The following is a 25,826-nucleotide window of genomic DNA, read 5'->3' on the forward strand; positions in this document are numbered from 1 at the left end:
TCTCTCCCGCCCACCCTTATCTGTTGCTTCTTCCCTCTTGTCTGTGCTGCCTCTGCCCTCCCGCCCACCCTTGTCTGTGCTGCCTCTGCCCTCCCGCCCACCCTTGTCTGTGCTGCCTCTGCCCTCCCGCCCACCCTTGTCTGTGCTGCCTCTGCCCTCCCGCCCACCCTTGTCTGTGCTGCCTCTGCCCTCCCGCCCACCCTTGTCTGTGCTGCCTCTGCCCTCCCGCCCACCCTTGTCTGAGCTGCCTCTGCCCTCCCGCCCACCCTTGTCTGAGCTGCCTCTGCCCTCCCGCCCACCCTTGTCTGAGCTGCCTCTGCCCTCCCGCCCACCCTTGTCTGAGCTGCCTCTGCCCTCCCGCCCACCCTTGTCTGAGCTGCCTCTGCCCTCCCGCCCACCCTTGTCTGTGCTGCCTCTGCCCTCCCGCCCACCCTTGTCTGTGCTGCCTCTGCCCTCCCGCCCACCCTTGTCTGTGCTGCCTCTGCCCTCCCGCCCACCCTTGTCTGTGCTGCCTCTGCCCTCCCGCCCACCCTTGTCTGTGCTGCCTCTGCCCTCCCAACAACCCTTGTCTGTGCTGCCTCTGCCCTCCCAACAACCCTTGTCTGTGCTGCCTCTTCCCTCCCGCCCACCCTTGTCTGTGCTGCCTCTTCCCTCCAGCCCACCCTTGTCTGTGCTGCCTCTTCCCTCCCGCCCACCCTTGTCTGTGCTGCCTCTTCCCTCCCGCCCACCCTTGTCTGTGCTGCCTCTTCCCTCCCGCCCACCCTTGTCTGTGCTGCCTCTTCCCTCCCGCCCACCCTTGTCTGTGCTGCCTCTTCCCTCCCGCCCACCCTTGTCTGTGCTGCCTCTTCCCTCCCGCCCACCCTTGTCTGTGCTGCCTCTTCCCTCCCGCCCACCCTTGTCTGTGCTGCCTCTTCCTTCCCGCTCACCCTTGTCTGTGTTGCTACTTCTCTCCCGCCCACCCTTGTCTGTGTTGCTACTTCTCTCCCGCCCACCCTTGTCTGTGTTGCTACTTCTCTCCCGCCCACCCTTGTCTGTGTTGCTACTTCTCTCCCGCCCACCCTTGTCTGTGTTGCTGCTTCCCTCCCGCCCACACTTGTCTGTGTTGCTGCTTCCCTCCCGCCCACACTTGTCTGTGGTGCTGCTTCCCTCCCGCCCACCCTTGTCTGTGTAGCTTCTTCCCTCCTGTCTGTGCTGCCTCTTCCCTCCTGCCCACCCTGGTCTGTGCTGCCTCTTCCCTCCTGCCCACCCTGGTCTGTGCTGCCTCTTCCCTCCCGCCCACCCTGGTCTGTGCTGCCTCTTCCCTCCCGCCCACCCTGGTCTGTGCTGCCTCTTCTCTTCTGCCCACCCTTGCCTGTGCTGCCTCTACCCTCCAGCCCACCCATGTCTGTGTGGCTTCTTCAATGTATGTGCAGCTTCTTCAATATATGTGCAGCTTCTTCCCCTCCAGCCCACCCTGGTCTTTGTGGCTTCTTCCTCTCCCGCCCACCCTTGTCTGTGTTGCTACTCCCCCCCCCCACCCTTGTCTGTGTTGCTTCTTCTCTCCCGCCCACCCTTATCTGTTGCTTCTTCCCTCTTGTCTGTGCTGCCTCTGCCCTCCCGCCCACCCTTGTCTGTGCTGCCTCTGCCCTCCCGCCCACCCTTGTCTGTGCTGCCTCTGCCCTCCCGCCCACCCTTGTCTGTGCTGCCTCTGCCCTCCCGCCCACCCTTGTCTGAGCTGCCTCTGCCCTCCCGCCCACCCTTGTCTGAGCTGCCTCTGCCCTCCCGCCCACCCTTGTCTGAGCTGCCTCTGCCCTCCCGCCCACCCTTGTCTGAGCTGCCTCTGCCCTCCCGCCCAACCTTGTCTGAGCTGCCTCTGCCCTCCCGCCCACCCTTGTCTGAGCTGCCTCTGCCCTCCTGCCCACCCTTGTCTGAGCTGCCTCTGCCCTCCCGCCCACCCTTGTCTGTGCTGCCTCTGCCCTCCCGCCCACCCTTGTCTGTGCTGCCTCTGCCCTCCCGCCCACCCTTGTCTGTGCTGCCTCTGCCCTCCCGCCCACCCTTGTCTGTGCTGCCTCTGCCCTCCCGCCCACCCTTGTCTGTGCTGCCTCTGCCCTCCCGCCCACCCTTGTCTGTGCAACCTCTGATTGTCTGTGCTGCCTCTGCCCTCCCGCCCACCCTTGTCTGTGCTGCCTCTGCCCTCCCGCCCACCCTTGTCTGTGCTGCCTCTGCCTTCCCACCCACCCTTGTCTGTGCTGCCTCTTCCCTCCCGCTCACCCTTGTCTGTGCTGCCTCTTCCCTCCCGCCCACCCTTGTCTGTGCTGCCTCTTCCCTCCCGCCCACCCTTGTCTGTGCTTCCTCTTCCCTCCCGCCCACCCTTGTCTTAGCTGCCTCTTCCTTCCCGCCCACCCTTGTCTGTGTTGCTACTTCTCTCCCGCCCACCCTTGTCTGTGTTGCTACTTCTCTCCCGCCCACCCTTGTCTGTGTTTCTACTTCCCTCCTGCCCACACTTGTCTGTGGTGCTGCTTCCCTCCTGCCCACACTTGTCTGTGGTGCTGCTTCCCTCCCGTCCACCCTTGTCTGTTTAGCTTCTTCCCTCTTGTCTGTGCTGCCTCTTCCCTCCCGCCCGCCCTTGTCTGTGCTGCCTCTTCCCTCCCGCCCGCCCTTGTCTGTGCTGCCTCTTCCCTCCCGCCCGCCCTGGTCTGTGCTGCCTCTTCCCTCCCGCCCGCCCTTGTCTGTGCTGCCACTTCCCTCCCGCCCACCCTTGTCTGTGCTGCCTCTTCCCTCCCGCCCACCCTTGTCTGTGCTGCCTCTTCGCTCCCGCCCACCCTTGTCTGTGCTGCCTCTTCCCTCCCGCCCATCCTTGTCTGTGCTGCCTCTTCCCTCCCGCCCGCCCTTGTCTGTGCTGCCTCTTCTCTCCCGCCCGCCCTGGCCTGTGTCGCATCGTCCCTCCAGCCCACCAATGTCTGTGTGGCTTCTTCAATGTCTGTGTGGCTTCCTCCCCTCTCGCCCCCCCCTGGTCTCTGTGGCTTCTTCCCCTCCCGCCCACCCTGGTCTGTGTGGCTTCTTCCCCTCCCACCCACCCTGGTCTTTTGCATCTTCCCATTCCGCCCACCCTGGTCTGTTTTGCTACTTCTCTCCCACACCGTCCCATTGCCTGTGTTTCCCGCCCCCACCCCTGCCACAGGCGGAAAAAAACTATGATGGGGCCAGCGCTTACTGCGTAATAAGTTTTTTAAAAAACCCTCTTGCATCATAGCGCCTTTTTAAAAAAAAATTGTAGCTGTGCTGCACATCAGCCACACTGTTCTACAACATGCTAACGGATATTGACAAACCAAAAACCCTTTCATAGGTGAGACCTATTGGCTTTGTCATCATTTTTGTCTCCATCAACCTCTGCACACAGTACTGCTACTAACATTTGGACTATTACCCACAGAATTGTATAAACTGTGCCGTTGTCTAGGAGGCAATTTATGCACCTTAAAGTGAAATTATAAATGTGATGTTCTTGTCTTGTGAAAAATGGAAGATTGTAGTTGCGTTTTTTTGTGCATCAAAAAAATAGAAGGAGCCCTATAATGACACTAAGCAATAACCTGTCTTTAACTAATACCCATTTTAGGACTACCCAGCAATGGTGTATTATCAGTGGAGTTATTTTAGTACTGACAGACCTTGATATAAATTTAAATGGTGTCAAGGTGGAGTAAGATTCCATTATTTCTGACCCCCAGTCACATTAAAGTTATGAGCACTCCTATAGCATACTCTATGGAACAAATTCACAAAGACTTTCATGAATATGTGGAGTAATGCTTAGGTACTCTTAACTGGCTTTGAATATTTGCCTCCAAACAAAAAGGGGACTCTGTTCCTATAGCAGGGTGCAAAAAGTCACCCACGCTCAAGGGTGCAAAAAGTCACCCGTGCATAGAATGCAAAAAAGGTGAACAAGATAAAGGGAGAAAAGAGGGAGAAAGAGACCTCCTAAATATAAAAGGACCCGTTAGTGAGATGGAAGACAACTTGTTGTCCTTTGATGCCCTCACACACCCCGAAGGGTGTCATGCTTTATTATTGGGCAGTAGGGCCAGCGCTGCAATTCCCTACGGGTCCCCTGAAGGGTCTCTTTATCGGAGATCTTTTAAGGACTGCCGGATGGTGCATGCAGGTGTGCGGGGTGAGGGCCCTGATTGATTTAGAGGGTTTTTTAACTTATTTTTAAGAGCTTTTTCACGTGCACTTTATATTCTATTGTGTTTGGTCTTGAAGAAGCGCCATTGACCTTTATTGCGACGCAGGCGCGAAACATTTCGACCTTGACCCTGGACTTCTGGGCATAGTGTGCCTGTAGGACCAGATTTTATTGTATTTTGTAGTATATCCACCAGGGGTAAAACCAGGTAAACATTCGCTGCATATTTACCTTTTACTAATCTTTTCATCACTTTGCACAAATTTTTTCCCCTCTTTTTTGACCCTCACCCCCGCATGCACCATCTGGCAGTCCTTAAAAGATCTCTGATAAAGAGACCCTTCGGGGGACCTGTAGGGAATTGCATCGCTGGCCCTACGAGGAGCAACTGCCCAATCATGAAGCATGACACCCTTCGGGGTGTGTGAGGGCATCAAAGGACAACAAGTGGTCTTCCATCTCAATAACGGGTCCTTTTTAGGTCTCGCCTGTCGATGCGCATGCGCATCGAGCAAGCGAGACTATTGCGAGTTATCCACTCTTTATCCACACTGCAAGGAATCGTGGCGATTCCTTGCAGTGCACGATAAATTTAAGCTCAATGCGCATGCGCATTGAGCTTAAATGCGCGTGCACATGCCCCCAGCCGCCTACTCTCTCTCTCAGCCTTCCCACAACTCAGCCCCCTCACTACTTGATTGCACGGCCGCTAGGCCGTGCCTCCCCTACTCTCCTCCCCCTCCTCCTCTCCTCCCATGCCTGCCTGCCTGCCTGAACTCTCCGCCTCGGTTGTCTTTTTAGAAAATAGCGAGAAAATAAGGTAGCCCAGCGGACTAAACCCCTACTTGGAGGGGTGGAGGTAACTGGTTCGTAACTCCGACTCAGCCTTTCATCCTTGGCAAGTCGATAACAGGCCTCCATTAATCACTGATCAGAGCGCGTGTCATTCAGTTACAGTTGCGTCTGCGGTGCCAGGCTCATCAGTTAGAGTGGCAGGCAGAGAGGTCCCGGGTGTCTCTTTTCTCCACAGGGGCCATACCGGAAATCGAAGGGGTACTGACGTGTTTGTAGCGCCGCTGGTGTGCAATGCGAAAAAGCCCTTAGTACTCTGAACTAAGTAGAAACCTATGGCAAGTGCTCTTCACCCCACTAACAAAGCACTGTAGTGCCCCCGCCCCCGGAGGGTTATGCAAAATACCCCGTTTCCACTAACACCGCGCTGGATGGGGTCAGCTTTCATCCTTGGCAAGTCGATAACAGGCCTCCATTAATCACTGATCAGAGCGCGTGTCATTCAGTTACAGTTGCGTCTGCGGTGCCAGGCTCATCAGTTAGAGTGGCAGGCAGAGAGGTCCCGGGTGTCTCTTTTCTCCACAGGGGCCATACCGGAAATCGAAGGGGTACTGACGTGTTTGTAGCGCCGCTGGTGTGCAATGCGAAAAAGCCCTTAGTACTCTGAACTAAGTAGAAATCTATGGCAAGTGCTCTTCACCCCACTAACAAAGCACTGTAGTGCCCCCGCCCCCGGAGGGTTATGCAAAATACCCCGTTTCCACTAACACCGCGCTGGATGGGGTCAGCTTTCATCCTTGGCAAGTCGATAACAGGCCTCCATTAATCACTGATCAGAGCGCGTGTCATTCAGTTACAGTTGCGTCTGCGGTGCCAGGCTCATCAGTTAGAGTGGCAGGCAGAGAGGTCCCGGGTGTCTCTTTTCTCCACAGGGGCCATACCGGAAATCGAAGGGGTACTGACGTGTTTGTAGCGCCGCTGGTGTGCAATGCGAAAAAGCCCTTAGTACTCTGAACTAAGTAGAAACCTATGGCAAGTGCTCTTCACCCCACTAACAAAGCACTGTAGTGCCCCCGCCCCCGGAGGGTTATGCAAAATACCCCGTTTCCACTAACACCGCGCTGGATGGGGTCACTGGGTCGCACTAGACTAGAGCGTGGGGCCGTGATGTTTCAAGCACTTTAAGAGTAGCCTGGGTAACCAGGAGAAAGCAGTCCCAGCAGCACCGCCCTTGGGCAGCCTGCCGTGACCCTGGGCGGACATCTTTTTCTGGCTGCGTGCCCCCTCTGCAGAATTTGATAGTCCTAAGACACAGATCTGAGCCATGTAAGCAAGTAACTGCCTCCCTACGCTTCTCCATTCGGGTTCACACTCCTGGAGACGAGTGGCAGAGCACCGAATCCACGCAGGGCCTTGTGGAAACGTCCTGAACCCAGGGCAAACTGCAGGCACAGGCCCTGCAAGCAGGCTGTCGTTTCCAACCTGTCATTAGCTTGGCAGGGTAAAGCCTACAGGCAGGTACACACTCCAAAGTACTGTTTTCATACAGTGCCTTACACAGCTCTTCTGGCGTGTCTAAGCGCTATTGTTATTACCTAATGAAATGGTACCGAGTTGTGTCTTCTCTGGAATACCAGGTCAATGTGAGGAAACAGGGCGTGCTGTCAAGGCGTTGACTTGTACACCTAAGATTCTCAGAAATGACTTAATGCTGTTGTGAAAGGGTGCGTGAACCGGGCACGGCGGGTGCACAAGGAGCCGGAGGCAGTGTGCCGACACCATGTGTGCACGAATCGTGCCTTTCCGTTTTTTGGCAGCCAGCCATTTTCTCTAGTGCCTTGGTGAGCAATCGGATAAGGGAGGCGAATAGGCAAGTAAAGCATTCTAGACAGGGCGCCCAGAAGCCTAAAGTGCTGCGGTGCTGTACACGTGGCAGAATGGCAATCCATAACGCAGCGTGGTGGGCACAATAACATTCTAAAAGAAAGACCCGTTCCATAATAAGGCGATAAGTGTGCTGAATTTAGTGGTTGCAGTTTACCTCACTGCTGTAAGCAATGAACGAATGTTACACAAAACACCCTCACTCACCCTCAACCCCTCACCCTCAACCCCTCACCCTCACTCACCCTCACCCTCACTCACCCTCACTCACCCTCAACCCCTCACTCACCCTCACTCACCCTCACTCACCCTCACTCACCCTCAACCCCTCACCCTCACTCACCCTCAACCCCTCACCCTCACTCACCCTCAACCCCTCACCCTCACTCACCCTCACCCTCACTCACCCTCACTCACCCTCACCCTCACTCACCCTCAACCCCTCACCCTCACTCACCCTCACCCTCACTCACCCTCACTCACCCTCAACCCCTCACCCTCACTCACCCTCACTCACCCTCACTCACCCTCACCCACCCTCACCCTCAACCCCTCACCCTCACTCACCCTCAACCCCTAACCCTCAACCCCTCACTCACCCTCACTCTCACTCACCCTCACTCTCACTCACCCTCACTCACCCTCACTCACCCTCACTCACCCTCAACCCCTCACCCTCACTCACCCTCAACTCCTCACCCCCTCAACCCCTCACCCTCACTCACCCTCAACCCCTCACCCTCACTCACCCTCACCCTCACTCACCCTCAACCCCTCACCCTCACTCACCCTCACCCTCACCTTCACTCACCCTCAACCCCCCCTCAACCCCTCACCCTCACTCACCCTCAACGCCTCACCCTCAATCACCCTCAACCCCTCACCCACCTTCACTCACCCTCACTCACACTCACCCTCACTCACCCTCACTCACCCTCACCCACCCTCAACCCCTCATCCTCACTCACCCTCAACCCCTCACCCTCACTCACCCTCAACCCCTCACCCTCACTCACCCTCACTCACCCTCACTCACCCTCACTCACCCTCACTCACCCCCACTCACCCCCACTCACCCTCAAACCCTCACCCTCACTCACCCTCACCCTCACTCACTCTCAACCCCTCACCCACCCTCAACCCCTCACCCTCAACCCCTCACCCTCAACCCCTCACCCTCAATCCCTCACCCACACTCACCCACACTCACCCTCACTCACACTCACCCACCCTCACCCTCACTCACACTCACCCACCCTCACTCACCCTCACTCACCTTCACCCCCACTCACCCTCAACCCCTCAACCTCAACCCCTCACCCTCCCTCACCCTCACTCACCCTCAACCCCTCACCCTCACTCACCCTCAACCTCATGCTAAAGATTTACAAAAAAAACCCATAAACAATTCTAAAAGCACTAACTCTAATGCTGCGAGACCTATTGCATTTCTAATGCTTGTTCACCTAGGATGTCTTTCTCCCTTTATCTTGTTCACCTTATTTCCTTTCTATGCATGGGTGATTTTTTGCACCCTTGAGCGTGGGTGACTTTTTGCACCCTGCTATAGGAACAGTGTCCCCTTTGAGTTTTTGCCCCATATGTCAAGTAGGGGGACATGTTCATGCACTCTATTTCCTGTTCCAAAAGGCTATGGTGCATTCATCAGTGCAATTGTCCATCTTCCAAGTTTATTTTATGATTTCTGTGATGAGTGTTTTAAAAAAGTGCACGTTCACACTTAGAAAGGATACATCAATAAGTCATCAGAGTGGCAAACGGTCATCTTCCTGCTCTTAAAAAAAATAGTTAAAAAAAATAAGTAAAGCTGTTGTTAACAGCTGACCAACTAAAGGCTGCGATGTATCCTTTTATTATATCACACCTAGGGGTCCATTAGGATGGCGGGCGGTAACAGTCCGCCCGCCACCCTAACGGAGATCGGGACCGCCCGCCTAAAGGGCAGGGGTCCCGACAACGGCATTAGGATGCGCCCGCCAGGGCGCATTCCTCAAGTTAATATTGTGGCGGGCGGTGCTCACTGCACCGCCCGCCACAATGTTCAAAGCAAATGCACGCATTTGCATAACCGAGGCGGCAGGCACCGCGCGGTGCCTGCCGCTGCGATTATGCAAATGCAGGGGGATACCACAGGTACCCCCGTGTGCCACCCCCCTTTGCCCGTCACTCTGGGGGCCCACATGGGCCCCCCCGAGTGAACACCGCATGCCTTTCCGTGGCGGCATTGCCGCCACGGAAAGGCATTGACAAATGCCTATTGTAATATGGCTGGCGGTGTCTGATAGACACCGCCACCATGTTCTCCCTTTTCCGCCCCGGCCGCTATGCGACCGGGGCGGAAAACAGGCGGGCGGTCTTTCTCACCGCTGCAGTCCCCTCCGCCATCGTAATATGGCGGGGGGGAATGCAGGGAAGGATGTCGGGCGGATTGCCTCCGCCAGGGTGGCGGTGGCCACCGCTACCCTGGCGGAGGCAATCCGCCCGACAGCCTAATGGGCCCCCTAGACTTTCGTATACACTCCTACCGTGCCTGCCTCTGTCATCAGTCAGTCCATGGAAAGCCCATTCTGTGCTACGGTCAGACTCTTATCATCCTCAAAGTATGATCGCATTATGCCAACTCTTTTTGTTCTTCCTTGGGCTCCTATCATTGGATCTTTTCCTCCTCTTTTCTGATGACTAGATTTGCTTCAGTAATAGCTCCATCTTCCTGATGACCCTTTGAGTTGTGTTATTTTGTTTTCTAATTTCTGGTATTATTATTGCTACTGTTAAATGCAATGTTTCATGTGTGTGGATCCCAAGTGACTGAGCGGTACAGGAACTTGAATAATCAAGAACACTACGCATACAGAGATACTGAAATGCATAAAGAGGATGTGGAACAAAAAATGAGGGTTGAGTGAAAAGGCGCATGTCGTTCCTGAAGACTCCTTACTGTTGAAAATGTAACCAAAAGATCATATTCTGCCTAAAACTGCAACATTCAGTGAGCTGGAGCAGTGTCTATTGGAGATTATCTTTATCGTTGCTCGTTAGAGGTGCTGTTCAAGATGTAACCTCGATTTTATGATGGCCGAATGAATAATGAGTTTAATCTACTTTAGCAGTTGCCATGTTTTTTCAGTCGCTTGTTACAAAGTGGAAGCTTTTTCATCTAATAATGTTTACATTGCTCTTCCTTACATGTCCTTACTGGTGTCATTGCCTTTCCAGCATCCCATACAGTATGGCAGATCAGGGTGCCCTTTTAGCCATCACCATTAGTCCAGGCACTTGTGGGATTAGATTTGGGTAAAAAAAGTAATTCCTGTGTGCTTTGAAGTACAGCCTGGGCACGTCTTGGTGGTCCTTTAATGGGAATGTTTGTGGGGCATAAGTGAAAGCTGAAAGACCTTTGTTTATTCTTTCCCGTTCTAAGAGAAGTTTGTTCGATAATAAATGTAACTCATACCTTATATGAGTAACTAAGGTTTCAGGATTCCTGTCTTATCTTTGCTTCTTGGTGAGCTATGGTGATTTCTAATTTCTACTATGTTTTCTAATGGCATTCAATAATTGGTGAATGGGCTGATGGTGGTACATCATACATCATGCACTTTGTGTTTGTTTGCTTTTGTTTTGATTCTTTTTCAGTACTTGCGGAACTTTAATGTGTAAATGCATTGAAAGATTACATGCAAGAATCCAATAGGCTCCTATTAATTTTATATGCGTCTTTGATTCGTTCATGCAAATAATATATACAACTGGAAATGGAAACTATCGTAGAAGCCTTAATTTGAAATCCTTTTTTGATATACATTTCCTCGAGATTTATTCCTGAGCTGCTCGTTAAGCATCAGAGGAGCTAATTTGCTTGTCCATCTTTCATTTACTCCCACTAGGTTTTTGAAGCAGCACTTGCATGGGTGAAGTCTGACCGAGAGCAGAGGGAAGCCTATCTGCCTGAGCTGCTTTCTAAAATCCGCCTGCCTCTTTGTCGACCGCAGTTCCTTACAGACCGTGTGCAGCAGGATGACCTCGTCCGCTACTGCCACAAATGCCGGTGAGTACTTGCAGTGAAACACTTTGCGAAGCATACATACTGAAAGCCCAAGGCACAAGGTTTTTGCAAGATGGCTCACGGTGTTAGAGGCGTGTGCTAAGATCTGCAAGTCTAAATATCAGTGAGGGTGACACAGACTTCCATCTTTGCAGGCCTGTAAGTTAAGCAGAGTTACACTGGCTAAAAGTTATTTACAGCACTTAAGAAACCTCAGAAGTCTTTATAAAATGCTGCAAAAGAACACATTACAATCAGCACTATTGTTATTACTGAATTAGGAAATCAGTTTAGTATGTATTAGCAAGATCATGTGCCATCCGTTAAGTCTGAGCTTCTAGAGCCAGACAAAGCCTACTTGTGCATGTAAAAAGTTGTTTATTTAATACTTCATGACCATACTTAACACAAATCCAGTCGAAAAGTTCAAAATGTCTGAAAATGAAGACCTCAAAGCTCCTCTCTGTTTTGAACAAATTGTGGGTGGTTTTAGTTAACGTGGCTTAAATGTGCTGCACATATCCATGATAAAGTAATTCTAGGCAAGGGTTAATCTAGCATTTCTCTTACCTGAGCATATCTCATCTATTGTTCCACAGTCTGGGACTGCCCCGTTTTCCTTGCCTGTTCTATACTCATTCACGAGTACCTCTTCTGATATCCTTCTAGGCTTTGTGCCTTTTGATATCTGCCTACTTGATTGGGCCTCCACCGTGCCGTACTCAAAGGAGGTATTTTATTTGGATTTTCTTTCTGCTATTTGTTATGTCTGATTTGCTAAAGACATCTTGGGTACATTCAGAAATTTGACCTAGGAGGGCATCCTGCCCATTGCTTACTATTGGCTTTGTGGTTTGGAACTCCCGTTTTTTTAATTTCCATTTGCAGGCTTGATTTGTTTTAGTCTGTCCATCTTCATGTTGTACCTTCCCTTGCCAAAACGGTATTTACAGTATCCTTCTGTTTGCTCTCTTTCTGTAAATCTTGTTCTCATCTCGTCACATTTGCTGTGCATTCAAAGACCAAAGTCAAATGTCAGGCGCTGTCTTCCAAGGGCGATTGTTTACATTTCTTTCTCTGACTTTAAAATGAGTAGATTCATGTGACAATATTGCTGGGCACTGTGGACAGGAACGAAGTATTTCAGAATAGACCAGAGTTAGAGGCACATTTTCTGATATTTCTGTAGTGTGTTGAAAACAAATACTTTAATATGATCAAAACAATTAATTACACAAGGTGGTGCAATTTCCACACATTTTCATCTGTGCACTGTATAGTTTTATTTGCAAAACTGAATGTTTTTGCAAATGTAATGGTCATTTCAATTGAAACTGGGTTGTCTGTAATGGCATTTTAATACCACACCATGATTACTCCACACCACTGCACTATTCCGCTCTGCACCATCCCATTCTACTATGCATCACTCTAGTCTACGCCACTGCTTTGTACAAAGCTACATTGTATGCCGCTGGAATCCATGCCACTGCACTCGATGCCACTATACTCTGCAACACACTACCCTAATGCATTCTACACCAGTCTACTCTACTGTTTGCCACTCCAGTGTAAGCCACTCTGCGCAACTCCACACTATGCCACTCCAATACACGATACTCTCTGCCCCTCCACTTTATAACACTCTACTCCTCGCTATTCCAGTCTACAACACTCCTTTCCACTCTCCTCTGAACCATTAACGTAAGCCATGCTGGTGTACAAAATGTCTGAAACACTTTGGCAAAGCCAATAGCTTTTGCATAGGTATGACCTATTGGTTTTGCCAATGCTTGTTACGATGTTGCCTTTTAATATAGGGTAAGTCTGCGCTCTCATTTTTTTCCATCACCCACCGTCTTATTTTCTGTTGATCCGGCACTTAAGCTGATACATTTTCTTCATTTGTTTTTTTGCTTCTTATTTTAGTAATCACTCGCACCCATTGTACCATCAACACTTTCTCTCATCTCATTTCTTCCTGTGCTCATTTTTCCTGAGCTTACTCAGGCATTCAGCTGCTGTCAAGAAGAGCCAATCAAAGTGTTTATACCTTTACATTACCTTGCTTCAGTTATATATAAAAAAGATTTTATTGAGGGGCGTGGCCAACTGCCGAGCATGGCGGCAGCTTGAAGCGGGAGCTCCGTCAGGCAAACCGGCCGCGCTAACTATCCGCACTTCCATCCGCCTCATCACCCGCCCGAAGGGGCTGCATCGGCTCAGGAACCCAAGCGGCGTTGATTACTTCAACCCCGGTGAACAACGGACGCCGGGAACGGCTCCTGTCAGGAACAACGAAACGGGGCCTGCGCCAGCCTGACAGCACCGACCTAGAGTAGACAGCGGACCCGGGCGGAAGTTCACCCTCCCCGGCCTGGGCGCCCTGACACCAGCCGGCAGCTGCTCCGCTTCACCACTGAGGCCACACAGTCGCACTGTCCCTCCAGCGCCCGCTCCTGAGTGTACCGAGGGGTCCGGGGGAGCCGGAGCTAGCGGCGAGCGCCGCAAGGTGAAGAAGCAAAACACAGCGGAAGCCTCCCTGCGCCAAGGACTGCGCCATACTTTGGGAATCCGAGTGCCAGTGACGCCGATTGCGCACCAAGGTGAGGGGGACTGCACCGGGACCCGGCCGCCTCCCTGCGCTGCCGCCGGGCTGGGACTCACCCCGGCTTCACGGACAGGCACGTGGGGGCACCGACATCCTGACACAGAGGCGGCGTGGAGTGGGGCTATTCGCAGCACGACCAGCCTGGAGTAGGCGCCTTCTAGGTGCGGACGGTCCAGCACGATAGCCACTGCAGAGGCGCACAAAGGGGTTTGGAGGCACTACAAAGGCGGGGGCCCCCCCTCGGGAACATACCCGTCGTCGCACTTGGTGGCGCCGCACTGCACGGAACCTTCATACACAGCCATGCTGTAGGCCCAACAAGCGCCTTCCAAAGAGCGGCGGACTGACTATCACCTCTGGCCCTAAGTGGACCACAAGAACCCCTTGAACTCAGTGGGACACGAATTTATCAGCCGGACACCCGCAGGCCTTGCGTGACCCAAAAGACGACAGTGTACCCAGACGCGGAGCACGCATACCTCCGACAGCAACGCGACATCATGGCCGGAAAGGGTACACGGAGCACGACGACACAGGCGAAGCTCGACAAATTCGCATATGGCCAAAATGGACATTCCCAGAGTGGCGGCCGCCACTCCACTGGTACTCCTCCGGAAACGGTAGGCACTCCGAAAGTGACCCTTGAAGACGTGATGAAGACCCTCAACGAAGTCCGGACGACGGTGGGTTCCATCTCCTCCGAGGTCACGCTGCTTCGAGCTGACTTTCACAAAATGGCGGAAAGGGTCTCGCAAGTGGAAGTAGTCACGAAGTCTCTTGTTGAGGACACCTCGGACCTGCAGGTGGCCATGGAGCGCATGGACAGAGTCACTAAACAGCTGCAGGAAAAGCTCGACGATCAGGAAGGGCGCTCCAGAAGGAACAACGTCCGCATCCTAGGCCTGCCGGAATCAGAGGGTAAAGCTGCGATGGACTTATACGTTGAGGATCTGATCAAAACCCAGCTGAAACCTAAAGGCCTGTCTCACTTCTTTTCTGTTGAAAGGGCGCACCGAGTCCCTGGTGGGGCAGCCAAACCGGGCGCCACCCCGCGGCCAGTGCTGGCCAGGCTCTTCAATTTTAGGGACAGAGACGCGATCCTACAAGCGGCACGGAACTCCCCGCCGGTAAAAATTCAAAACTCAACGCTGGCCTTCTTTCCAGACTACACGGCGGAGGTGGCCAGGCGCAGAAAATCTTTCATGGACGTAAAAAAAGAGGCCTGCCATACTCCATGCTTTTCCCCGCCAAATTACGCATAGTAGCCGAAGGAAAGACGTGGTTCTTTGATACGCCGGAGGTGGCTGGAGAATGGCTTGATGGATGGAGGCAGGTGGGACAGCCACAGCGCCAGCACAGAGACCGACAGCACCATCGCAACGGGGGACAGTCGGCACACCCATCAGGTACTCCCACGAACGAAGAGGGTGCGACTGCATTGGATTCGGATCTTGAAAGAGACCCACTTGACTCTGGACAACCGGTTAGGGGCTAATCAGAGTGATCTGCATAGGGGACAACATGTTTATGAACACTTGGGACCTTGATGCTGATGGAGCCGAGTAGGGCGGGCATCGGCCGGTGCCTGTAGGGGTATCACCAACCCCACGAGCAAGTAAGATGGACGGGGACGGGATTAAGCACTCTGCCAAGTTGGGGATGCGGGCGGGTTTTCGTCCGTGGTGCAGGGGAGCAGGGAGGGGGCGGGTGGGGGGGGGGGGGGGGAAAGTTGTATTGTTATGGTTGATATTGTTCTCAGTCATCACCGCTTCGATATGGATCATGGTCCCACTGCAAGCCGTACACTCCTGGTTTTCTATCACAGGTCTTCACACAAGCGCTATACTCCACCTTCACGCTTCAGAAACACTAGTCTTACCTCCACATGGCCCAACGACATAGACTCGCACCCGCTGAAGGCGACTCGCGACTGACAGCGGTATCCCCTTTAAAATTGCTCACCTGGAATGTTAGGTGCCTGGGGGACAAAATTAAAAGGGGGTTGGTTCTCCAAACCATTAAACGTCACGGGCCAGACTTGGTGATGTTGCAAGAGACGCACCTGGCCGGGTCCACCTGCAAAGCACTTGACAGGCGCGGATATGCCATGGCGACGCATGCAGAGTTCACCACGGGGTCCAGGGGCACTGGGATACTCCTCAAGAAAAACTCCTCCTTTATGGTTGACAGCCGCAAAACGGACGACCAGGGTCGATTTGCGGCAATACACGGCCAATGGGAAGGGAAGCCCCTCAACGTGGTGTCAGTATACATTCCCCCGGCGCTACATTCCACAGCGCTGCCAGCGCTGGGTCAGTTTCTCATTGACCTCCCAGAGGGTGACATGATCATTGGCGGGGACTTTAACGCCATAACAGACCCGCTATTAGACACCTTTCCCATACGGGACCGGCAACGAGGGGCCGCCACACTTCCTGGTTTCCTGTCCGCATTGGGCCTCACGGATGTTTGGCGTCACTTGAACCCAACGGCAAAACAGTACACGCACTACTCATCTACACATAACAGTCTTTCACGCATTGACTACCTTTTCTTTTTGGGGGTGGGGCTGGGTTCAGTGGACAAACTTGAGATCCTACCTAGGGGTATATCTGACCACTCCCCAGTGTCCCTCCACATCACATCCAAGGAGCAGAAACGTGCCAGGCTCTACCCAATATACCCCAACTATTTGCAGATCCCGGGTGTCAGAAAGAAGCTTAAACTGGCCTCATCGCACTACTTCACAGAAAATGCAGGGACGGTCTCCTCACCCTCAACACTTTGGGAGGCGTACAAAACGGTCCTGCGCGGCGCGGCAATAGCGACTATCACGGGGCACAAGCGAGACTCCAGAAAAGAACTCGCTCAATTAGAATTGGCTCTCCACACCGCGAATGTCGCCCACGTGTCCGATCCCACCCCTGACACCGCGCATGCGCTACATCTCAAACAACAGCACTTGGCCCACCTCACAACGGTGACCAAGGGACACTTGGCGAGCACTGCCAGCAGGATATATGATGTGGGGGACAAAGCCGGAAAAATGCTAGCATGGTTGGACAGAAGGGGTGGTAGCAACAGAGGCATTCAGAGGCTATACAATCAGGAGGGCCAGCTGCTGACACACCCTGAACAAATTGTACACACTTTAGCGTGCCACTATCAGGAAATCTACACACCGATTAGGGCGGTCACGGAGCAGGAAGAGTTAGCATCACTCGACCAAATCACTGTCCCCGCACTTTCCCAAGAGGCGCAACAGGAACTGGACACTGACCTAACCGAAACTGAAATCCAATTGGCAATACAGTCCTTGCAATCTGGCAAGGCACTTGGTCCTAATGGGATACCCGTAGAATGGTACAAAGCATCAGCCCCCCTATTAAGCAAACCCTTGCTGGATATGTATGAAGAGAGTCTTGTTAAGGCTGCACTCCCTCTGGATCAGCGCACGGCCACCATAGTGGCCATCCCTAAACCTGACAAGCCACAGACACTATGCTCCTCGTACCGACCTATCTCCCTGCTCAACGTGGAGGCAAAGATACTTGCAAAACTCCTGGCTAGCCGCCTGACGGCAAACTTGCACACCCTGATACACCCAGACCAATCAGGCTTCATGCCACATAGGAGCACAGCGATGAATCTGCGGAGGGTGCATGGGGTCCTGGCGAGAGCACATCTCCTTTCCAAACAGGCAGTCATCCTATCCCTGGACGCCAAAATGGCGTTTGATCTTGTGGAGTGGGAGTACTTATTTGCAGTCCTGGCCCGCATGGGCTTCGGCCCGAAATACATAGCATGGGTCCGGCTACTGTACAAGTCACCAATGGCACAGGTGGTCGCGAATGGTCACATCTCGAAGCCCTTCCCATTAGGACGCGGAACGAGACAAGGGTGCCCGCTATCGCCCCTACTATTTGCGCTGGTGCTTGAGCCGCTGGCCATCCTGCTTAGGGCAACGCCACTGTTTCGGGGACTCACGTGGGAGGACGGGTGGGAAGACAAAGTGTCACTGTATGCAGATGACATGCTGATCTATATGACCGATCCCGACAAAGGTATCCCTGCCCTGCTGACCCTGTGTGACGAGCATGGGAAGGCGTCTGGCTACACCCTAAACTGGTCCAAATCTATAATCTTCGTACTCAGGGGCCCAGAACCGACACTGCGAGATGACTGCCCCCTACAATTGGCATCCGGCTCATTTAAATACCTGGGCATTGTTATCACCACTAATGCGACGGACTTTTATAACGCAAACCTGGTGCCACCTCTGGCACGTCTCCGTGCAGACGTTAAATACTGGGCCACCCTGCCATTAACCCTCCTTGGACGAGCAGCACTATACAAAATGATGGCTCTCCCTAGATTTCTTTATGTGTTGGAGAATACTCCTCATGTGGTGGCCCCACGCTACTTCCAACAGGTCGCCGCACTTGTGTCTGCTCTACTGTGGAACAATGGCCCAGCTCGTATAGCTCACGATAAATTAGTTAAAAGCTGGTACGAAGGAGGGATTGCACTACTTAACCTTCAATTGTATTATTGGGCCTCCCAGCTTAAGATAATAAATCAATGGATCCACGTCCCGCGGGGGGACCCCGCATACCAAGCGGACTGGTCACAGTTGGGGACGGACGGCATGCTCGCGGTGCTATACAATCGTGCACGGGCCCGGAAACTGATCGGTCCGACGTTGCACACGGTATCCCTGTGGCATGCAGCACAGTCACGACTCGGGTGGCAGGGGAAAATTACAAACATGACGCCATTGTGGGACACGAAATCGCTAGGAAACTTAAGAGCCAGTAAGGGTTTCGCGCAATGGGACCAAATAGGAATTTCGGTTGTAGGAGACCTTTGGGATAAGGGCTCAGTGGTCGCATTCTCACAATTGCGGCAACAGTATGGTATGGGGCCCAATGAAACATACAGGTATGTGCAAATCCGGCACGCCCTACTGCACGCAATCCCTCCTGACAGTGCTCCCGGAATCCTCTCCACTGGAGGACAGGTTGCTAACTGACTTTATGGAGCAGAAGGCAACCTCCCTTACATACAAAAAACTAGTTAATAACCTGCCGGACCCCACACAGAAAATCCGAGAGAGATGGGCCGGGGAACTAGAGGACATGGACGACACGGAATGGAATGAGGCGTTGGCCTTACCAAGGGAGGTGGGCATCTCAGCTAGGTTTAGGCTGGTTCAGCTCAAGATCCTACACCGCACCTACTATACCAGAACACTTTTGCACAGGATACAGAGGACACCACACCCCTTCTGTCTCAGGGGCTGCGGGGAGGAGGGGACCCTGCTTCACACACTATGGGACTGCCCATTACTCCAAGAGGTATGGAAACAGATTATGCGAACAGTCTCCCAGGCCCTTGAGATATCGCTCCTGCCTGAGCCCCGCAAATGTCTGTTAAACATTTGGGATCCTACTGACCTGAACAAATATGAACAGTTGTGGGCCACGTTAGCTATGACAGTGGCAAAAAGAGACATAGCGCAAAAATGGGGTGCTCCGGACTTGCCGACAGTGTCGGGCTGGGCTAGAAATATGGACCTCCTCATGGTGAGGGAAAGGGCAGTATATGTGTTGCGGGCCTGTCCGCGTAAATGGAATAAAGTATGGACACCATGGAATAAATATAGGGGAGAACCATGTGACCCGTTGCCGGAGGATGAAGATCTGGAGTCAGAGGAGGAAGACGATTAAGGGGGACGGAATGATATGAGACACTCTGATTTGTGTGGGGGTGGAGGGAGCGGCAACTGTAAACTCTGAACCAATGTATGGGCTCTATGCAGTGGATGACACCAGTATATGAAAGGGCACAACTTTATGCGGCGGTGATGACATTAGTTAAGTTCTTTTGTAGAAATCATTTTCTTTCCATACGTAGAAGTCACTGAAAACTAACTGCAGTTTTTAATAGGTGGGCGAAATACGAACTGGATCTGAGTATGGAATGTTGTACTATGTGATTCTGTAAGGAATTCTATGCAACTCTTTCCTCCTTATACGTTATGAAAATTAATCTTGTACACCAATCTGTCCTGTAATTTTACCATCTATGCAGACATACTGAGACAATATGTAACGGATGCAAACAATGAAATTGATGAAAATAACTTCTACGTTTATTTGTCAATAAAGTTTAAAAAAAAAAAAGATTTTATTTTTTTTAATTGTTTTTTGTCTTGCATACAAATTAAACAATAGGAACTGAAAACTGTCAGTGTAAGGTCAGCGGCAAAGCAGTCCTATTACGGCCTCTACATATATTTATGAATGAACCTTGGATGATTAATTGCTTACATTAAAAATGAATGATCACAAATCTCTGAACTAAATAGGAATAGTGCAGAAAAGGCCAGTCCAACCTGCAGGCAAGCACTTAATCCACCTTTTCTCGGCCCTCCTACTTTAAAAAACTTGTCAAAGTATTCCTGCCCCTCCTAGATGTCCTTGCCACTGCATCAGTGGTGCTTCCCCACTCTCGCAGTAGGTTACAGTAGAACTAACATCTAGGCAACTCCAGATCTCTCAGCGTGCCGAATATGGCGACAGGCAAACTTAGTGGAATGCTTTTCCACCTGACTTCAATCCTAATAATGCTATGGTAGAATTATGAGCTACGGTGGCATGCACAATGGCTGAGGTCCTGGAGTGCACAATTGATGATCCTTTTTAGTGCTTTGTGGGTCCCAATTATTATCCCGTTCTATTTCCCTGACCAGTGAGAACTAGATCTGCACACCCCATGGCTTAATTTACATTTGGAAACCTGAGTATTGCATATTTCTATATGGTTCCTGATCAGCGCAATTTAACATAAACCTAGCTAACCTCTTGGAGTTGGTAGATGTTGGGATTTCCGCAGTAAAATTTCACCTGGACTGATCAAACCTTTCTGTGTAATTTTCCTTTCCTGTAGGTCATCAAAAGCACAAGTGCACCCCCATGTACGTGCAGCATTTCCCTAGAGCCCTGATTATGGTCACATAAGGACCCCCTTTCAGAAGGTTATCTTTCTAGGTTTGGTTCTCATATCTGCCTTCTCTTTAATGAATTATACCTCTACCTCTAGTGCAGATCTATTTTTACAGAAAAATAGGTTATTTCTTAACTAATTTTTAAATTTTCTTATTTTCGGGGGCATGTTTTAGAGACTTTGTAGGTCATACGACAAAAAAAGACTTTATTACTCTGGCCATTGAGACCGTTGCTACATTGCTTACAAACATGTCCAGTATCTGTAGTTGTAGCCACTGGAGACATGAGAACTTCTGCTAGATAAGGAGACCAACTATTCAGAAAACGGTAAAGTCATGTACTTCGCTACTGACTCTTGAATTATGGACATTGACTAATAAAGCTGTCCTGGGGTGGTCAGTACATATGGGGCTGGGAGTTTGCAGAAACAGTTGGAAGTATAACCTGGACTTGGAAGAAAAATAAAAACAGGAGAACGCACATTTCTGTATTTCAAATGTTATCCATGCCCAGAAGGTGTCCACCTGTGTGTTCCTGGGAATCTGAAAGGACTTTGTAATTTCAAAAAGGAGGAGAATCTATGTGAATGGAAAATCCTCAATGTAAATTAGCCAAGCATTAGGACTCTCTGTACTGTTTCACAGAATTTATTTCAAACACATTGAGTAGGCAAACATTTACTCCTTCAAATATGAACTCCCAGTGTGTGGTCCCAAAGGTTCCTAATTATACAAACCAATCTGGAAATTAATGATTGTTCCCCTGGTAGAAGCTGCAATTACATTTAGTAAGTAAAGGGATTCCTGATCATTGACATGTGATCTATCTGAGAGACCTTCTGCACATGGATGTAAGAAAAAAATATCGGATCACAGAAATAAATCCAGTTTCTGAAGACAACATAGGCTCCACTGCTCCTCCAAATGAAGTCACTGATCCATTAATGGGGGCAAAATTCAGAAATTTGTCAATGCCTTGGATTTGTGGAACATTACATTTTTCCTGCAATCAGGTTGCCCCAACACTGCTTTTGTTTGTTCTGATCCATTGGCATTAGGACTAAGGCACAAGAAGAATCCAATAGCCCATGTGCATAAATCCCTTGATTGCACTAGTACAGCAGATGTAATATAGTACTTTTGTGTACCCAGTGAAGGAGGTGTACTGTCTTCAAATAACACAACGCCCTTATTTCACTGGGATTAAAAGGACAGAGGCACAAGTATACACAAGCTGCTCTTCTGAGCACCAGATCCTAAGGAAAAAACAATATTGAATGAACTTGAAATAAAATGCATACTATTGTACCAGATGGTGGTAATAAAGATGGATTAAAATAAATACCTTGTATACAAGAAAATTACTCTTTCGCTAGATAAAATCTTTAATCCAAAAATACATCTTATTGACTGCATGCTCCCCTGCAAGTTAAATTCAAACTTATATTTCAACAAATGTTCTCCTATTTTACATTTATGTTTGTATTAAAGTTCAAGGTTTCTTTTTCAAACTTATTTTAGTCATTTTAATGCAGTGCATATATATAACAGATCCTCTGCATTCATGGAATCAATAATAGTCTTTCACATGAGTAGCATATTAGTCCCACTTTTGCAGTTCGTTCATTCATATCCCAGAAATAAGCATGGTTTCTGTGTAGACACAAATATTGCTTCTAACCATATCATTATATAGGCACTTCAGATGGTGTTATTTATGAGCAACGTGTTCAACTGCAGCCCCTTCCCCCGTGAAACTTATAAAAAATTGCTACGTGTTCCGGGCGATCAGGTGTGTGTGTCATTTATTTGTTGGGTTATGGGGAAGAGAAGAGGAAGGGGGGGAGAGAGGGAAGGATAACTGGCAAGTTGGTCAAAGGTAAAGAATCCGCTGTGAACCATTATAAGTATTGTGGCCAGGTGTGCTAGGGTGGGCCATAGTGTAAACCCGCTGTAATATGCTCTTTAAATTGTTCCAATAGGTGGGCTCATTCCATTGAAAGTGAGTTTGTTCTAAGTCTCCTGTTTTCCTCCTGCTGTAGCTCTTCTCTTTCTGCTGTGGCCCTACTGAGACTCCCATGCCCCCCCTTCCCCATGCTCCCTTCCTTGACACTGAGTGGGATTTCCAGTGTGAGTGAGCAATCTTTTGGCCAATAGTAGAGAAAGAACTGCAAAGCGTTGCAATACCACTGCTTTTTTGAGAGCAGGGATAGGCCCATGAGGCATGCCTCGATAGTGGACCAAGAAGAGCGTTTGGGTAATTGTGATAGGTCCGCTGTAACTTCCCTCCAATACCCTTGAAAAGAGTGACATGCCCAAAACATATGAATGAAACCGGTATCAGGCAAATGACGAGGACAGTCTGAGGAAGCAGAAGGGTATATTGCCTGCACCCTATGTGGTGTTAAGTATGCCCTATGCAATATTAAGAGCTGCATGAATTTAAATCAGACATTACTAGAGTCTTGTTTGGGATATTCTAGAATCACCACCCCTTCCTTGCCCGTGAAACCCCTAACTTTGTCTGTCTCCCACTTCTGCCTAAGGGAAACCAGTGTGACGTCTAAATGTTCCCTCAATCCCCGGTGTAACCATCTGACCAAGTGGCTTCCATGACCCATTATGTGTAGTGCTTCTAATAGTTGAAAGGTGGGGGGTTCTCGTTGCTGCACTAGCCAATGTCTGCGAATAAAATGTGTTATTGTGGCATGGGTCAAAAACCGCGTGGTAGGTCCTGCTTGAGTTCACGCAAACTTGATGTGTGGCATTAGGATTCAGTCTGTGAACAGGAAGCCCACCGATATAGCTCCAGCTTCCGGCCAAGGCTCCAACCTATTGGCTGATAGAACCCCCTCGGGTTGGCAAGCCACAGAGGGGAATATTTGGGGTGTATGTGGTGGGTACATTGGCATACTTCAGCACTGGTTTCCTGTAGTGGAGCGCCGTCTGGAGAAGCAAGGGGCATCCCACATTTTCTTGGATTCAGGATAAATTAGTGATTGTAGTGTTCCAAGTCGTAGCCGTGCAGTTGTACACCCAATTTCAAACAAATTATGGCCTGCTAGCCAATAAGCCAGCCACTGCAATTGTCCGACTATACAATATGCCTTAAAGTCTGGGGCCTCCCTACCACCTTTAGACCTTGGCAACTGCAATTTAGCGAGGCAGATCCTATGACGCCTGGATCTCCATATCCGGTTTGTCAGTAAGGAGTCTACATTTTTGAAGATCCATGCTGGAATCACCACTGGGAGGTTCACAAAGTGATACAGGAGCCTAGCCAACATGACTATCTTGGCCACTGCCAGCCCGCCCACCATAGTCAATGGCAAGCTAGTCCAAAAAGCCACCTGTGATTTTAGGTATTTTATTGTACGAACCAGATTTCCCTCCAAAGTATTGTAAGTAGTTCTGTATATTTGGATACCTAGGTACATAAATGTGACCGGTTCCACCTTAAGCTGTGTCGGGCCGAAGAAGACGGGTTGCAATTACTGTAAAAGAAGTAGGCTATAGATTTCGAGGCATTCATTTGTAGACCCGATATGGACCTGAATTGAGTCATTAGAGTAGCTATAGGATGCAAGTCTAATTGCATGTCTTCAAAATATAACAACATGTCGTTGGCATAAAGAGATATAGAGTGGATTGCCGGGCCTATAGGTATGCCGTATGCCAATATTGCTTGGCATAAGTGTTTGGCAAGAGGCTCCAATGACAATACACATACTAGTGGTGAGAGGGGGCAGCCTTGGTGTGTCGCATGAAAGATGTGTGATATGCAGGGGAGATGTTGGAACCCGATTTTACTCGCGCTGTTGGCCTGGTGTAGAGTAACTTCACCCATCGACAAAAGTTGGGAGGTATCCCAAAGTTAGCAAATGTTGCAAGCATATAGGACCAGATGAGAGTATCAAAAGCCTTCCAGATATTTAAATAAAGACAACCTGCATGTGGAAAGTAATCCAGAGCTGCGTGCATTAAAGCAAAGTAGCGACGAATATTCAGGGAGGTACTTTGCCGGGGTATAAAGCCACATTGGTCATTGTGTATCAGCCCAGGAAGAAGGGAAAGTAGACGTGACGCTAAAATTTTACTGACAATTTTGTACTCTGTGTTGAGAATAGATAGGGGCCTATAGGAGGAGAGATCCATAAGGGGTTTGTCAGGTTTCAATAAGGAAGTCACTATTGCCTCCCTAGTTGTGGGTGGTTGAACTCCTTCCTCTAGTGAAGTGTCCTACAACTGCAGTAGCTTGGGGACCAACCATGACGCGAACGTGAAGTAGAACTTGATGGGGAGCACATCTGAACCAGACGTTTTATTACGGGAGAGTTCCTTTATAGCTCTGCGAATCTCGGCTGAAGTAAGCAGGGCTGTCAAGTCTTTAACACTTGCACGCTGTACAACAGGAAGTGAAATGGATGCAAGAAGCTCATCAGTAGATTCCGATGAGCTGGGGGGGGGAGCCTTGTATAGATGTGTATAATAATCCTGGAACGCCCCATTGATCTCTACTTGTGTGGTAACCTGTGTGGGATCCCTAGTCTGTACCACCACTATGGGTGTAGGGGAAGGTTGTGGCCTTATTATACGAGCCAGCAATGTCCTGGACCCGTCTACCTCTGCGTGTGAGCGCAAAGTATATGCATTCAAATCAGTTGGCCTCAGGCGCTACAGCAATTCCACATATTTCTCTTTAGCCTCTTGAAGTTTCTGTTCTTCTCTAGTGTCGGCCTAGGCCGCTACTTCTAGCGATTGCAATGTGTCCAATTCCGTGACATCTCAAATGATCTCACATCTGGCACCTACCACCGCCACCATTGAGATTCCCCGAATCGTCACCTTCAAGGCCTCACACTCTATGGATCTTGTTGCACCTGTACCCTCGGTATCGGCAAAGTAGGAGGTGATTGTTATAGCGATAGTGTTTCTGAACACTGGGTCCTCTAATAATGAAGGCTGAAGGCTGTTAGCGCCACGTCTGGATTGGGAGGGAACCCGAACCCAATTATTAATTCAAGCGGGTTATGATCTGAGATGGTCTTACCTAAATAAGTAGTATGTGATATAGATGGGAGTAGGTCCGGAGCGCAGATTAATCGATCTAGGCGAGTGTGTAGGCCATGGCAGTGTGAAAAAAAGGAATATTCTCGCATGTTTTTGTGCTGGAGTCACTATACATCGACTAGTTTCCACTCATCGACGCAGGATCTTAGCGTGCTGTATTGTTGCAGAACCCGGTAGTGGAGGGTGAGAACAATCCAGCTCCACATCGAGGACCGCATTA

General features: G+C 50.4%; 1 protein-coding gene across 2 annotated transcripts in view; it reads left to right on the forward strand.

Annotated features, from left to right (window-relative positions):
- KLHL18 (kelch like family member 18) overlaps positions 1-25,826 on the forward strand; it is a 246,589-nt gene that overhangs the window by 109,355 nt on the left and 111,408 nt on the right. For both annotated transcript variants that reach the window (XM_086941123.1, XM_086941122.1), the window contains exon 5: positions 10,759-10,919. In XM_086941123.1, coding sequence (XP_086797249.1) covers positions 10,759-10,919 — 161 coding nt within the window. The remainder of the gene's footprint in view (positions 1-10,758; positions 10,920-25,826) is intronic.

The sequence above is a fragment of the Lissotriton vulgaris genome, chromosome 10, assembly GCF_964263255.1.
Source record: "Lissotriton vulgaris chromosome 10, aLisVul1.2, whole genome shotgun sequence".
Taxonomy (NCBI): Eukaryota; Metazoa; Chordata; class Amphibia; order Caudata; family Salamandridae; genus Lissotriton; species Lissotriton vulgaris.